The following is a 17,312-nucleotide window of genomic DNA, read 5'->3' on the forward strand; positions in this document are numbered from 1 at the left end:
GTGGCCTCTCCCGTTGCGGAGCACAGGCTCTGGACGCGCAGGCTCAGAGGCCATGGCTCACAGGCCCAGCCGCTCTGCGTCATGTGGGATCTTCCCGGACCGGGGCACAAACCCACGTCCCCTGCATCGGCAGGTGGACTCTCAACTACTGTGCCACCAGGGAAGCCCCATTTCTTTTAATTAAATAGACTTTTTTCCCATTATTTTTTTCTTTTTTCTTTTCCCATTTAAGCAACTAGGCTGTTCTGTTCTCACTACCTCGGGAAAGGTATGTTATAACCAAAAACAGAATTCTTTTTTTTTTAAAGAAGCCTCTTCCTGGCATTTATGCTTCCACCATTCCTTAAAGAACAGAAAGGACTCATAACATAGACTTAGGTTTGGAAGAATTTTATAAAAGAAGCAAAATTCTCCCTAAAGCTCAAAGTTAGACCTGAAACCTCCAGGAGGCCAAGAGTGCAGTCAAGGTCCACAGACCACCCAGCATCCACTGAAGGAAGCACCTTGCATGGCCTGTGTCCACTAAGATCTTCCTTTCAACAGAAGCACAGGCCCTCTGCCCAGTGACTGTTCCAGAAAAAACAATGCTACCCTGTCCCTGGGACCTTTGCATCCCTCCCCATCCCAGCCCCATCAATAAGCATGGATTAAGTGGTACTACAAAGCATCACTCCCCAGCAAACTGGGGGAATCTTTGCAGTGCACTCCCAGGAGGAACCACCATATCTAAAGCATGCTGACAATTCCTGAGCTCTACACAGTGGCAGCCCCTTTCACTTCTCATAGAACCAGTAACTTTCAACTCAGGAAATCTTGTTCTCACATAGATGCACACATTCTTTTCAGCTCGTCTCCCATTTGCCCCTTTTGGTTGCTTTGGGAAACACTCTCTCCTGTTCTCTCACTGGCATCATACAAGTAATCAAAATGGTGTCATACAAGTAATCAAAACAATATTTTAAGGCCACTCTTGAAGCCCACTTATAAAGCTGTCTTTAGAGGGAGGAAAAGCAGAGTTCAAGTTTGGAGGGGAAAAAAAACAACTGGGGACCTCCTATTTTGAAACTTGAAAGAAGAAGAAAACTTTATTGTTCTTTGGTTGGTTGATCCTACAAATCTTGATCAATGTTTAATGCAACCTAAAAACAAAAAGTAAATATGCTTTAAAATACAACTAGAACTGTGAAATGTACAAGCTACAGAAAATTTAAGCTTAGGTAACTTCTATGTGACTATGTAAATGAAGCCTTTTGATAGTTTCAGATTATTTCAAATAAAATCCAAAGTCAATATAATAATAATTTAACTGTGTTCTCAATGTATTTATCAACCCATCCTTTCTTCTACTTCTCTTGCTATTCCCTCTTATTGTTATCCGTATCCTTCTGGCAGGGGTCCTGTACGCATCCCTTAAATGTTGAAATTTCTCATGTAAGCCAGGTAACCTGACTCACTCTCTTAGCTTTACTTGGCATATATGCTGATGACTGCTGAATTCATCTCTGCTGCCTGGACCTCTCTCCTTCCTCCAGACCCATAACATACTTCAAGGGGTCTTTGGCCATTTTCACCTGCATACCTCAGAGTGACCTGAAATGAACATGTCCACAACTGAAGACATCATTTTCACAAAACCTACTTTCTCTTCATATGTTACTCAACTTAACGAACGGTAAAGCTCAAAAAATGGTGAAGAGTTCAGTTGCCCAAGGCAGAAATCTGGACTTCATCCTTGACTTCTTTCTCTCCCTTATCTTCCCAGCTGATATCAAATCCACTCAGCTGTCCCCATCTCTGCTGTCTGGTCCTAGCCCTGGTCATCTTGCAACTGGATGACTGTGATAACCTCCTAAGTGGTCTCCTGTTTCCACTCCTGTCCACTCAGATCCTCTCTCTACCTTCTAATAACACATATCTAATCCTTACATAAACCCTTTCAATGACTCCCACTGCACATAAGTCCAAAATCCTTAAGAGGACACACAGAGCCCAGTGTGATCTGGCCTTTATCCACTTCTCCAGCTTCAAATCACACCATTCTCCTAGCTCCATTCAACTCAGCCAAAATACTGGACTATGTGCATTCCTTGAAAGTATCTTGCTCTCTCCATCCACTGGGCTCATCTCAGGCTAACTCCTTAAACGTCATATCCTGGAGAAGACTCACCCAGGCTAGGTCAGGTTTCCCTGCTCTGTCCTCTCAGACCACCTGCCCCGCTGGCCCATGGTCCCCAAAGGGCAGAAACCCTATCTGTTTTGTTCACTGGTATTTTCTAGCTCCCTGCATGGCACCAAAACACAGCAGCCATTAAATAAAAATGTATCCACTGACTGATTAGCACCAAATCCTCCCGGCTCCACTTTCTGAACAGCTCTTAAAAACACCACTCACTACTTCAGGCCATCAGTGCCATCCCTCTGTAGATTACAAATAGCCTCCTGGTGGGTCTCCTCAAATCGATCACTCCATTCTCTTCTACACGCTATAGCCAGATGGCCTTCCTAAAACACAGTTCTGATGTTGGCTTCCACTGCCTTTAGGACAAAATATAAACGTCTGAGCACAGATTACAAGTCCTTTCATGGTCTGGCCCCTGCTCTCCACTGCCTCAGCCCTAATCTCTCCCTATCTCCCCCTCTCTCTTCTCCCCTCCCCAGCCTCCCATCCCACCACTGAGTGACAAAGCTGACTTCCTCCAGGAAGCCTTCCCTGACCAAGGGTCCTCAACTGGGTGGCTGTCCCGCTTTGTCAGTGCCCACTGATGCAGGTGACTCAGTGCAGCCCTCTGCCAGGGCAGTCCCGGGTTACAGCTGCGGATGGGCCTGTTAGCAACAGCCCCTCCTCTCGCTCTCCAAGCATAATGCTCTGGACCAGACATTACCTGCTCACTCTAACAATGACTATCAATTGCTCGTTCAGTTGTCTGTTTCTTCCCTAGACAAGGTCAAGAAGGACCTGTTTTCGGTCATAAAAGCATCGGGCACAGTTTATGTGGTGCATAGGAAACACTATATGTTTATTAAATAAGCAAATGACTTATATACTTTAAAAGCATGCACTCTCATTAGGATATTTACTTGGCTCCACGGTTTGCTACTGAGAACCAAAATGTTGGCCCCCAAAATTTAATTGAAAGATTATGTATTTCACCACGATTCTAAATACGTATTTTGAAGAGATTTTGAAATTTTCAAACGCTCATTTCCAAATATACATATCACCCTCTACACAGGAGGGCACACTGCTCCCTCCACATTAATGCCCAGTGACCTCCCCATCAGTGCCCACACGTTTGTGTGGAGCCAGACAGGTGCCCACTCTCACCCTCAGGGCCAGTAGCACAGTGCACAGAAGGGCAGAAGGCCAATTAGGGATAAGTCAGCACCCAGAACACTGGTTTTCTTTCTATGAAACAAAAGGCCCATTTTGCCATCCAGCCTTGGCCTGAGATACACTAGGCTCTCCCAAAGTAAAAAAAAAAAAAAAAAAAAAAAAAAAAAATCTGCTTTTCACAAAACACTTTCCTAAGGATACTCACATCCGATAGCATCGGTTCATCAAGTTCTTCCACCCTGCTCAAGTTTGGCGCTCCATATCGATCACTAATTTCAGCTAGTGTTCTGCCTGAGTCGGCTCCATCCTACAAACACAGAGCTCATTTTCACTTTCAAATGATTTTGAGATTAATACATTAATTTGCTTTCAGTTTTGCTAAGACACTTCTGTATTACAACATCAAAATTCAACACTGTCAGTTAATGGAACGAACCAATACCTGTTAATGACAAGAGAATTCCAGGAATAAACGCAAAAACGTGTTTAAAAAAATACATCAGAAATTTAAAACATATCATTGCATGTAATCATGTGGTCAATAATCTCACAATATTCTGGTTTTTAAAAATACCAAAACAAACCGAATCTCCCAGTTCTACCCACTTGGAGATTTTGCTTTAAAGCGCATCATATTTGTGACTTGTTATTACTAGATATGTATTTGGACTATTAGTTTTGATAATCTCCTTATTAAAAATTTAGCTATTAATGCATCAAAATTAAGCTTTACATTCCAGGATACTTATTCATTTCCCATAACACAGAGTAACTTTTTCTTCTCACCTCTCCATGTGAAATATCTTCACCCTTAGCTGTATTTTCCACACACATTCTCAACTCCTATAATACATAAAAGTGAAGAAAAATACTTTTAATATACTTTTTATTTTGATTCCATGTTTAATTTTCAAGCATTTTATTTTTACATTATGATCAATTTAACAGCAAAAATGCTGTCCCTCTTAAAGGAGCAATGTGAATACAAAACTGCAGATACAGTCTCATTTAATACTCTATTAAGAGGTGACTACGATGTTTTGTCTATAATTAAATAGAACTTTTTAAAAAATGAAAAAGGCTAACTATTTCACTAACCCTGAAGCCAAATTACTAGCAAATCTGGAAAGTGACAAAATAATAATTTTAATAAACTCTTAGAATACGAGATTTTGAAAGAACTGACAGTTATGTAGAATTTTATACATAGTAAAAAAGAAGCAAATATTTCTGAGGGAGTTAATCTGGCCCAAGGCACTATCCAATACATGACACCTCTCCACAGTACCTGGACAATGCCCTCTATAATGCTCTGAACACATGGGAGACTGCTTTCTGAATGTGAAAACGGAGGATCTGCTAACCAAGCCAAACCTTGCTGTGGCCTCTATCTTTTCATTCTAAGGCAGCAGGCTGACTTAACTGCTCCTGAGCTGATTCATTTCAACTGTTCAAAGATTAGTGATGGGGCTTCCCTGGTGGTGCAGTGGTTGAGAGTCCGCCTGCCGATGCAGGGGACACGGGTTCGTGCCCCAGTCCGGGAAGATCCCACATGCCGCGGAGCGGCTGGGCCCGTGAGCCATGGCCGCTGAGCCTGCGCGTCCGGAGCCTGTGCTCCGCAACGGGAGAGGCCACAACAGTGAGAGGCCCCCGTACCGCAAAAAAAAATAAAAATAAAAAAGATTAGTGATCTTGTGATCACATACAGTCACCCTGATTATTAGGGACATATATCGTACATATATGGCTTTCTCAAGATCATTCCCTTCTCCTGGGCATGTCTTATCCCACAACCACATGGCTCTGGTGGGAAAGCATATATTCTCACAGGACTCTGTTGCCCAGCCAAGGGATGGATACTTGACACAAACTAAGCCAGTCAGAATCCTTCCCCAAGATTCTTTTCTTAACTGAAACCCAAAAGAAAGGAATCTATTCCTCTCAGACAGTAGAAGCCACATTACAAGACCCAGGAACTATTAAGGACCGTGATCCTCACCCATGTGCAGCAAACCAGGCCACAGTGAGAGACAACAGCAGAGGTAAGAGCCCTGGCAGCATTGATTCTCTTGCTCCCAAAGGTCTGGAAGACCCAACTCAACCAGAGCCCTTCACGGTTTAGTTGTAAAACCCTTTCTTCAACCCAGGATCCTTCCAATAAATTTCCTTTTGCGACTGATAGTTTAAGTTATGTCTCTGAAGCCATAAGAAGGCGAGGACAAGAAGACAAGGATGAACTTGTCTCTGAGCAAGGGGTCAAGCCGCAGTATGTTGCAGGGAAGAGAGGGGTGATAAGCCAGTAGGAATATGACTTATTAAAGCTACAGTGGCTCTGGTCACATAGTCTGGTAATGGCCGTAGAGTAACATGAATGGGACCCTCTGGAGCCAATCCCTTCTATAAATCACAGACTTCCCAGCACTCAGATATAGCTATCAGGCATCTCAATAAAAAATACTTTCAATTCTCTTATTATTTTGATCACCGTCTTCCTGATGTAGTCTGGTTCTTCTTTCTTTTGCAATCACGGAATCTTAACTGAAGAGGAAGGGGGTATGCATTTACGTGTGTGTGCATGCATGGGTATCCACGTGTCCTACCATATTCAGACAAAGATAGATCAGCATCGGTGTTTTTTAAAACTATGTACAGAGGTTTGAATTTATCCTTTTAAAATCTCATCTTTTTGACTCACAAAAGTAGTTTTCTGACACTTGGGCTACAACAGGACTAAATGATTTCACTTTGTCAAGAACAATTCTTAGTAGATTAATCTCTTATTATAGAATGATGAGCACAGTACATTGATGAGAAGAAAAGAATTGAATTATCTCAAGAGTTAAAAAATTAACTAATTAATTAAATCTCATCTTTTAAAAAAATTTAATTTACCCTTCCTACTTTTTAAAATTGCTTTAAATAATGATGATTTCATCTAAGCCATTAATAAACATCTTCTACAAAACCTGCTTCTTTTTAAAATTTTAATTTCGGAATAAATAGAGGAGTAACATTTGAGTAACAGATACTAGCTATAAGCATACAATATGAAATATCCAGTTGAAAAGTATAACCCAGTCATGCAGAAGTTTGGTCTATACGACACATACTTTTCGGATACAAGGAAACATTAGCCAAGCAAGAGGCTTGACATAAGATAGACACGGTCTGGGGGCTTCCCTGGTGGCACAGTGGTTAAGAATCTGCCTGCCAATGCAGGGGACACAGGTTCGAGCCCTGGTCCAAGATCCCACATGCTGCGGAACAACTAAGCCTGTGTACCACAACTACTGAAGCCCGTGCTCCGCCAACACAAGAAGCCACTGCAATGAGAAGCCCACGCACCGCAACCAGAGAAAAGCCCACGCGCAGCAATGAAGACCCAATGCAGCCAAAAAAATAAACTTATTAAAAAAAAACACAGACACAGTCAATGGAGATGGACTTTGTTGACATAAGTTACTGAATAGTTTATTTAAAGAAAGACATGAAAAATCCAAATTAAAACATACATATATATATATTTTTTTTTTGGCTGCGTTGGGTCTTCGTCGCTGCACACGGGCTTTCTCTAGTTGTGGCAAGCAGGGGTTACTCTTCGTTGCAGCGCGCAGGCTTCTCATTGTGGTGGCTTCTCTTGCTGTGGAGCACAGGCTCTAAGCGCGTGGGCTTCAGTAGCTGCGGCATGTGGGCTCAGCAGTGTGGCTCACGGGCTCTAGAGCGCAGGCTCAGTAGTTGCGGCGCACGGGCTTAGTTGCTCCACGGCATATGGGATCTTCCTGGACCAGGGATTGAACCCATGTCCCCTGCTATGGCAGGCGGATTCTTAACCACTGTGCCACCAGGAAAGTCCCCCAAACATAGTTTTAAATGTAAAGTATTGTTGGTAATACATCTAACATGAAGAAAAGAAACAAACTATTGTCTCAGAGATCAGAATACCCCCAATACTACAAAGAACTTCAGTATCAGCTACCATAATTAGGAACAACTACCTCTTGACTAAAATGTTGACCAGGGCTTCCTGGCAACATTAGACCTTCCTGGCAGGTCTCTAGACTATGAATCCCCTGCTATAACAGCTGGAAGAAACAGTTTGAGGATTCTCAGAGGTTTTGAATAAAACAGACATTTATAAAACTTCAAATTACCTTCTCAAATTGCTCTTGAGCTCTCTGCAGTTCTTCTATTCTCTGTCTCTCTTTTTCTTGCATTTCCAACTCCAGCTGGAATGCCAACTGTTGCTGAACATTCAGAAATAAATAAGTCATATTAGAGTCAGATCAATTGCAAGGAATTCACTCTATTACTCTAAAGTGTCCCAGGATAATTAAGTTTATGCCCACCTAAATTTCAGAAACTTACAAAAATAAATGGTCACAGCCACCCAATACTTTAGCTTTTACAAATATTTCCTGAAGTAGAAAATTAAAAAGGAAGCTTCCTTAATTGCTAATTTTAGAAAAGCACTATTTGTACAAAATCAAGTCGTTTTCTCTGTTCTTCCTGAAGCTACAAATGAGACTGCAGTGATTTTTTTTTTTTTTTTGGATAAAATCTCTTTAAGCACAGATGGATCTTCAAATAGCCAAACCTTGGTTGTAAAACAGTAGATAAGAACATTTTAAGTAGATTATCTTAAACCAGAGATAATCAACAACATATTTGGTCCCAACTCAACATATATCCTAGCCACGCGAGAATAGGGGTCAGTAGACTAAACTCCTTGGGCCAAGCCTGACCCAACTCCTGTTTTTGTACAGCCCACGAGTGAAGAATGGTTTTTATACATTTTTCATGGCTGAATAATATCAAAAGAATAATATTTCATTGCACATGAAAATTATATGAAATTCAAGTGTCAGTGTCTATAAATAAAGCTCTATTAAAACACTGCCACGCTCACGCTCACTCATTTAGTGTGGCTGCTTCTGCCCCATGACAGCACAGCTGAGTGTGTACAACAGAGACCACAGGCGGTACTCTCACTGCCTTGCACCGCTGCTCAGCACACTGCAAGTTCAGTGGCACCATTATAACTCACAGCGTTTGGAGTGCCACGGTACCACTACACCGGGACCTTTTTTTTTTTTTTATCAGTGCATTACCCATCATAACAAAACAAGAAGAGAAGTGGATTTTGAATGTTGTCCTTTTCAGACACAGTGGAGTGTGGGTTACTTTATTATCAGATTAAACAGCACAGGACGGTGTTTCTCATGCAACAACACTGCACTGAAAGAATACAGTAAGTATCAGCATTACCAGAGGAGCGCTCGTCACGATCTTCTCAACGCACACGAACGCAAAGGTCAGAAGTATTAAGAAATTTCAAACAGAATTATTTCATGAGAGCAGGATTTCTTCACAAAAATTAAAAATGAAAAGGAGGCTGCAACAAAAGTAAGATCCCAAGTGGCTCTTTTGTTAGCCCAGCAAAGAAGTACATTTATCAATGGTGATTCAATTAAAACAAGTGAGAATTCAATGTCCAGAAAAAACATAAACTTAAGATTATTATCCTTTTGGTGAGAACAGCTGCTCAGAGTCGATTACACGGGGAGCAAAATCAAGGGTCAATTAAAGGCAAAGGGTTCTGAGTGGTTTTCCCTGGCTCTTGATGAGTAGACAAATGCTCCCAACACTGCTTACTTGTTGTTTATCAAAGGAGTCAATGTTGAGTTTGCAGTGACTGAAAAATCAACCACTATGAACAGTACTACAGGCAAGAACATCTTCAAAGACGTTGAGGAACATTAATTCAGTACAACCAGATGTGACGTCTGCTCAGATGTGTTACAACAGTGATGAAAGTGTGTATGGAACAGAAAAAGGCTTAATTGGACAAAATTTACAAAGTTGGTGAAAACATAGTGTTTAAAACCTATGAGTTCTCATTCTATGATTCAACAGCAGCTACTCTGCAGAAAATATTTGACTCTATCAAGTGTTATTGAGCCAGCAGTGTTGAAACCGAGTCCCCCCTAAAGTTGAGTTCCCTTACTGAGTTTCTGATTAATCTCTCTATCCAAAAGTTTATTCCCTTTCTTGTCCCCTCTGACCTCAATCCTGTGCTAACTGAACACTAGTCAACCAGAGTCAGACGACTAAAATTGCTGTTGTCAATAGCATCGTTAATGTACTAAAATTGCTATTATAGATATCATCATTAATGTACAAACTCAGGTTGTTTCTCTAGGACAAGATGAGCTAACAGACCCCCCCCCCCCAAGCCATGGACCACCTGGCCGGAGAACTGTAAACTGGAGATATCCTGACTTCCAAAGGAGTCAATGTTGAGTTCAAAATGACTGAAAAAATCGATCACTGACTGAAAAAAATCAATGACTAAGAAATATAACAGAAGTGCTGCAGCAACATGGATGGACCTAGAGATTATCATACTAAGTGAAGTAAGTCAGAGAAAGACAAGTATCATATGATATCACTTATATGTGGAAACTGGAAAACAGTACAAATGAACTTATTTAAAAAACAGAAACAGACTCACAGACATAGAAAACAAACTTATGATTACCAAAGGGGGGGGGATTAAATTGGGAGTAGGGGATTAACAGATGCACACTACCATATATAAAATAAACAACAAGGATTTACTGTACAGCACAGGGAACTATATTCAATATCTCGTAATAAACTATAACAAAATAGAATGAAAAAGAACACAGATATATACATATATATGTATATATAACCACTTTGCTGTACACCTGAAACTAACACAATATTGTAAATCAACTATACTTCAATTAAAAAAAAAAGAAAAGAAATGTCACAGAAACATCACAAGATTAATTCTAGCCTCTTTGCTCTTCCCCTTTAAGAAAACCCCTCACTCAAAGACTCAGTTGGAGTGGATCTGAGGTTTGTCTCCCACTTCCTTGCTTGGCGCCCTGCGGTAAACTCTGTACTTTCCTTCACTAGAACCCACTGTCAATAGATTTGGCTTTGCTGTGCGTTGGGCGAGCAGACCCATTTGGTTCAGTAACAGTGTCAACAGTGACCTTCATTTACCCTTATGAACTTAAGCATGATTTCTGGTGAATTTCTGTCAGAAATAGAAGCTGAATATATCTTGACTTGCCCTACCACCCCATAGTTCCATGGCTCAACAGTGGTAATGTTTTATTGTGAATTTTTGAGCTCAGGGACAAGACTGACGTTCTTCTTAATGAGAAGACCATTTTCAACCACAGTTATCAAACATTAAATAGCTTTGGAAATTAGCTTCCGCTGCAGACTTAATAACGATTTTAAATCAATTTAACCTAAAAGTTGCCTACAAGGCAAAACAGCATCATATGTAACACTTACACTGCAGGAAAGTCATTTCAGCAACAACTAATTTTCTGAATCACAATGTCAAGCTGCTTTATACACTCCCAGCGCTGTCAGAAATGGGATTTCCATTCCCACACAAATCTGTGACAGATACATTTTCCAAGCTCAAACTATAGTTCCAGAGTGTTTTTAGGTCTTGACGTAAGGGCAAAGGAAATTCCCACATTTCAAAATCCATCTAACTGTGTAACTGAGAAGTTTTCACCAACCTTCAACTGGAAGGGATTAATTTACCAGGTAGTGGCTAAAAGACAAATATCAAGAGGAAAATCTAATAGAATTCTACGAGCGCCTTCCAAGAGATGAATACACTAAAAATTATAGGCACATGGACTGATAGCAACATTTGGCAGGACCTATGAGGGAAAAGACATTTTTCAAACATGACATACATAAAATCTCATTATAGATCAGCATTAACAGATACATATTTTCAATACATTTTGATGACAGGGAACATTATCTTTGAACTCCAACTAAGTGAAACGTTATCTTTAAAAAGGGAATGTAATTCTTCTCAATAAGCCTACACTGCAGAAAAAATTGTATTTGATTTTTTTAAATTTTTACTTCATCAATAAAACATTTGTAGAAATTTATTTCTCTCTTGTTATAGCTACGTAGTATACCATAATCCCTACATAACATCCTCAATTTTGCTTCTTGGCCTGAAAATCATAAAATATCCACCTTTACAGAAGGAGTCTGTCAACCTCAGCTAGAAAATAATTTCTCACCATCAGTCCAGTGCCACCCCATAAACGACCTAATATAAGCTCATTCCATTAAGAGCACTTTAAAACTATATTTTTAAACGCATTTAAAAAAATAATACATTTTTACAAAGAGATAATAAACAGTGATTAATATTTATTCACAAAGGGCTGTTTAAGGTAATTTCTTCATATTCCTATATCATCCCCACTAAGATAAAAGTGATGGGCTACGTAGCCGAAATGCAGGAAAGTTATCATTCAATCAACTTTCAGATATTTGTAGAGGAAGCGAAATTAACCTCTCAACAATAACACAAAGTGCGGTTGCTAAATACCAACCACATTGGTCAACATAACCGGTTTCTTAACATTTTCAGGACATGTTCGAAACCCAGTCGCTTTCTTCACACATGTGTAAAACCATGAGAAAAACATTCAAACAAATACAAAAGCCAGTACTTCCAAAATGAACTCTTAAGCAGAAAACAGCAAGGAAACTGTCTCCCTGCTCACAAGGACCCAGGCTTGCTGGAGAATGCCTAAAATTTCAAGGGATTTCAAGGGATTTCAAGTCTGTGGTACTGATTATGAGGACACCTGCTCTTGCAACCAACAGGCAGGTGACCAGAGTCCTGACCTTCCAGCTCACTTGACTCGGGGGACACAGAGAGGCCTCTCTCTTTCTCTTCATCTGTTGGTCCACCCGTCCCTTCTCCTCCTCTCATCTATCTCTGCCCACCAATCCACTTCTTTAATGGGCCACCACATCTTCTGCAGGATATCACTATGTCTTCCACCCCCAGTACAATGCTTAGGGTTTGATGCACAGGGGATGGCTTCATACTGATACAGCTAGAAAAATGTTTGGGTTCCAGTATTGCCAAATTTTATTTAAGTAAGGTAAAGAAGATGAGTCAAAGCAAATTAAACATCTCCATATCTGTGATCTAACTATCTTAGGGAAGGAGAACTGCTGAGAAGCTCTTATTTTGATAGACAGGGGACAGATGCCAGCTCTAGGAGCTGGAAGAGGCAGGGCAGATCCTCACTCAAAGTTGGGGCGACTGCTGCAGACACTTGCCCATTTGGACGGTCATTTGACATCCAACTCAACACTGTGCAACCTCCCCACAAAAATAAGCCAAATGACTGAAAGATGAAGACTCAGAAGCAGTAAAGGTGCCTAGAATAGCCGTATCCATCTAAGGTGCCTAGAATGATCTACCCCAGTATCAAGGATGGGAGACAAGACAGAGAAGCTAGTTTCCATGTCTACATTTTCCTTTTTTATCCACACACACAAATAATAGGCTTCTTTCCCTTTTTATAATATGTAAACTGGAGTTGAGACTCTAGAGTTAAGTACCATATGACAGAAGTATAGGGTGACTCCAACTTGGTTTACAAGAGCTCCATAAATTAAATTAGTCCAGAAGCCACTCTAGAACTTTCCCCTCTCTGGTTTATACTCCATGACCCACCTCTTCAACCATTTTCAAACCAACATCTTTAGCTCCCCAATCCTGCTAACCCAAACTCACTCCAGTCAAAGGGTCAGTCTCCTCCACATCCTCACTCAAATATCCTCCAGGCCTAGGCGGAGAAAATCACATCATCACAAAACCAAACCAAAAGGCCCCATTATGACTGCTTGGTCTCAGGAAATTCAGTGCTACCGAGGGATGCTAAGTTTCCTTGGTCAACTCTACCTCTCCAAAGCCACTGTTTCAAACCTTCACCACTCTCCCCACTCCTCCTACCTTTACCACCTCATTCTGGGCAAATGATCAGGGTCCCTACTTCATAAAAAAGAAATAGTCACACAGAAATCGCTTTCAACTTTTGCCACAAAACCTACACACCACAGGTACCTAACGCCGTCCTCTCCTCTTTCCTTGAATCAAAGAATCAGAGAAGGGCCCCTCCACCCGCCTAACCTGTGTTCCAGAGCCAATTTCCTCTGGTCTCCATGAAAAGTTGACTCTAGTAATCATCCCCTTTATTTCTTTACATCAACCACTCCCCTCCACTCTATTCCTTAAAAAAACCAAACAAACAAACAAAAGAAAACTCCTTCCCTGAAAATCTCCTTGAAAGCATTACCTGTACTCACCATCTCCATCTCCCCTGCTTTACCCCACCCCACATTCGGTACTCCCACCAAGGTCACCAGTGGCCTTAAATGAGACTTGGCAGTTCTGTTCCCACTCAACCAGCCACAGACATGGTTGACCACTCAGGTCTCATTGAGACGCTGTCCCCTTGGCTTCTGTGACAGCAGACTCTCTGGGTTTTTCTCCTACCTCATCACTGCTTCTTCTCCAGTAAAGAAGCCACATACAGACATAAAGATGAAGATATAAGAAAGCTACATCTAAGCACAAGAGATGAGTTTTTCAACACCTGGGTTGCACCACACCAAGGGTGACTCCACTAGTTCCAATCAACACTGAACTCTCTTGTCTCACCTGCTGAAACAGGAGCTCCTCTGCTTTAAGTCTCTCCATCATTTCCTGCTCCATCACAGCTAATTCTCTTTCACGCTCCAACTGGGCCATTTCCTCTTGTCTCTAACATGGTTAAAAAAAAAAAAACATAATCGTGTGACTAATTACAGATAAAACAATCTGTAAAAACAATCTTAACAGCATCTTAATCTCCAACAGTAGGGAAAGGATTAAGCAAATTATAGTCTATCCATTTGGAAACTGTATAATAATTGGGGGAAATGTGTGTTTTATTTCAACAAAGAGCACGAAATTAAAATTACACAGCAAATACAATCACAATTGTGTAAAAAAAAAAAAAAAAATGTCCAGGCAAATGTGTAGAAAAAAGACTAGAATACCTAAAAATACCTAAGAATCTAAATAGAGGTCTTCTTTATTTTCTTCTTTCTACTTTCTCATGTTATCTAAGTTTTGTAATAATAAACATACTATTTTTATAATAGAAAGATATGATAATATTGAACTTTTTTTAAAAAGCAAAGAAGCTGGACCAATTATTTCACTCCTCTAATTTTATAAAAGAAGATCCACAATGGAACAGGATAGAAGGCCCAGAAATAAACCCAAGCACCTATGGTCAATTAATGGAGAAAAGACAGTCTCTTCAATAAGTGGTGCTGGGAAAACTGGACAGTTACCTGTAAAAGAATGCAATTAGAACATTCTCTAGCACCATACACAAAAATAAACTCAAAATGGATTAAAGCACTAAATGTAAGACTGGATACTATAAAACTTATAGAACAAAACATAGGCAGGACACTCTTTGACCTAAATCACAGCAATATCTTTTTTGGATCCATCTCCTAGAGTAATGGAAATAAAAACAAAAATAAACAAATGGGACCTGATTAAACTTAAAAACTTTTGCACAGCAAAGGAAGCCATAAGCAAAAAGACAACCTATGGAATGGGAGAAAATATTTGCAAACGATGCAACCAACAGGGATTAATCTCCAAACTATACGAACAGCTCATACAGCTCAATATCAGAAAAACAAACAACCCAATCAAAAAATGGGCAGAAGATCTAAAAAGGCATTTCTCCAAAGACATACAGATGGCCAAAGGCACATGAAAAGATGCTCAGCATCACTAATTACTAGAGAAATGCAAACCAAAACTATAATGAGGTATCACCTCACACCAGTCAGAAAGTCTACAAATAATAAATGCTGGAGAAGGTGTGGAGGAAAGGGAACCCTCCTACACTGTTGGTGGGAATATAAATTGGTACAGTCACTATGGAGAACAGTGTGGAGGTTCCTTAAAAAAAACTAAAAATAGAGTGCATATGATCCTTCTATCCCACTCCTGGGCATATATCCGGAGAAAACTATAATTTGAAAAGCTACGTGCACCCCAATGTTCACTGCAGCACTACTTACAATAGCCAAGACATGGAAGCAACCTAAATGTCCACTGACAGATGAATGGATAAAGAAGATGTGGTACATATATACAATGGAATACTACTCAGCCATAAAAATGAATGAAATAGTGCCATTTGTAGCAACATGGATGGACCTAGAGATTATCATATTAAGTGAAATAAGTCAGACAGAGAAAGACAAATATTATATGATATCAGTTATATGTGGAATCTAAAAAATTATCCAAATGAACTTATTAACAAAACAGAAACAGACTCACAGACTTAGAAAACAAACTTACAGTTACCAAAAGGGAAAGGCTGGGAGGGGAGAGATAAATCAGGAATTTGGGAGTAACATATATACACTACTATATATAAAATAGATAAACAACAAGGACCTACTGTACAGTGCAGGGAACTATACTGAATATTTTGTAATAACCTATATGGAAAAAGAATCTGAAAAAAATATGTGTGTGTGTGTGTATATATATACACACACACACACACATATATGCATAACTGATCACTTTGCTGTAGACCTGAAACTAACATAACATTGTAAATCAACTATACTTCAATAAAAAATAAATTAAAAAAAAAGAAGATCCATACTTACTTGTTGCTCCATGGTCACGTTGTTCTTATACTTGTAAATCCACAATGCTAAGTATTCTATTGGATCCACCGGGCGCATCCTTGCCACTTCTGCAAGACCTTGAGTTAGACATGTCCCAAGATTCTTTTGAAGATATGCCGACTCCATTTCTAACTGCTAAATAAAAACCTCTAAAAGATAAACGTTTTGCATTAGAGCAGGAAATTTTCAATGAAGGCACAATCGAAGTAGAGTTCAGTAAGGCCAACAAAGCATTACATCCTGTCACCAGTCATGGGCACCTGCCATCAGGGATGGCACAAGCAAGCTGGCTCCAGGACACTTCTAGCAGTTTCCAAAAAGCCTCCACAGAAGTCACTACAACTAAAATAGTTTCAAAAACCTGAAGGACCCTGGAGTCCAAGTGTCAGAAAAGGGTTACTGTCATTATTGATGGTGAGACGACTATATGGCAAGCGATGCATGTCTTACTAAATCCTTACAACATACCTGAACGTGGTATCATTAGCCCCACTGTGCAGATGAGGTCGCCCAGGCCCAAAGCGCATATACGTGAACAGCCCAGAATCACACAGGCGGTGTATGATGAAGAGGGATTCATACGCAGCTCTTGATTCCAGAGTCATTACCCTAAGTGACTTACTAAGATGCTCCTCCCGAGCCATGAGAGTCATTTCTAGAAAATATCACAATAGACCACCTCAAATTTTTTAAAAATCCAAGTATCTCAAGGCCAAAGAATAAAAAACTCAACCTTCAAAGAACAGCCTATGAAGCGCCTCATGCTTTGGCCCCAATTCTGTTTCCAGGCTCACCTCTCGATATAGTTTCTGCCTCTAACATATTCTGGGCTCTAACTACACAGAACATCCTGCCATTCTGCTGCTCACACCCTGCATGTTTCCGTCTCCATGACTTTTGCACATGATGGCCCCTCACTCTCAGCTTGGAAAATATCTCCTCATTTGCAAGGTATCAATCATCTCCGACTCCTCACCGCTGTGGCTAATACAACCGTCTCCCAGGCAACACAAAGACGTTCCTCCTTCCCCAAGCAGCTCACACGGTACTTTTCACACTATCTGAGCATTATCTGTGTATGCACATGTCTGTCCTCCTGCTAGAGGACAAACTTCTCTAGCTCCTCAAAAAGTGTGTTTCAATCACAGCGTGGACACAGCTTGCTCTCCATGGTGGCAAGTGAATGAGTTTCTCCACTCTCTCAGTAATGTCCCAGTTTATTTACAAATATGGACAGGAATCATCTCAGATCAGACAGAGAGAGAGATGGGGAAGTAGGAAGGGAGGAAGGGAGGAAGGGAGGAAGGGAGGAAGGGAGGAAGGGAGAGAGGGAGAGAGGGAGAGAGGGAGAGAGGGAGAGAGGGAGAGAGGGAGA

At 40.5% G+C, this 17,312-nt stretch overlaps 1 protein-coding gene across 3 annotated transcripts in view; it reads right to left on the reverse strand.

Annotated features, from left to right (window-relative positions):
* LOC114908622 (S-adenosylmethionine synthase) overlaps positions 1-17,312 on the reverse strand; it is an 81,320-nt gene that overhangs the window by 61,961 nt on the left and 2,047 nt on the right. For 2 of the 3 annotated variants that reach the window (XM_029244908.1, XM_029244911.1), the window contains exons 2-6: positions 15,917-16,086; positions 13,881-13,982; positions 7,486-7,578; positions 4,121-4,177; positions 3,540-3,641 (exon numbers count right to left, since the gene is read on the reverse strand). In XM_029244908.1, the coding sequence (XP_029100741.1) occupies positions 3,540-3,641; positions 4,121-4,177; positions 7,486-7,578; positions 13,881-13,982; positions 15,917-16,063 (501 nt within the window). In that variant the 5' untranslated portion in view covers positions 16,064-16,086. Of the gene's footprint in view, positions 1-956; positions 1,140-3,539; positions 3,642-4,120; positions 4,178-7,485; positions 7,579-13,880; positions 13,983-15,916; positions 16,087-16,174; positions 16,309-17,312 lie in introns of those variants that run through there. The other variant, XM_029244912.1, reaches the window with a different exon arrangement.

This window comes from Monodon monoceros, unplaced genomic scaffold, assembly GCF_005190385.1.
Source record: "Monodon monoceros isolate NGI ecotype Baffin Bay Population unplaced genomic scaffold, NGI_Narwhal_1 Super_Scaffold_4, whole genome shotgun sequence".
Taxonomy (NCBI): Eukaryota; Metazoa; Chordata; class Mammalia; order Artiodactyla; family Monodontidae; genus Monodon; species Monodon monoceros.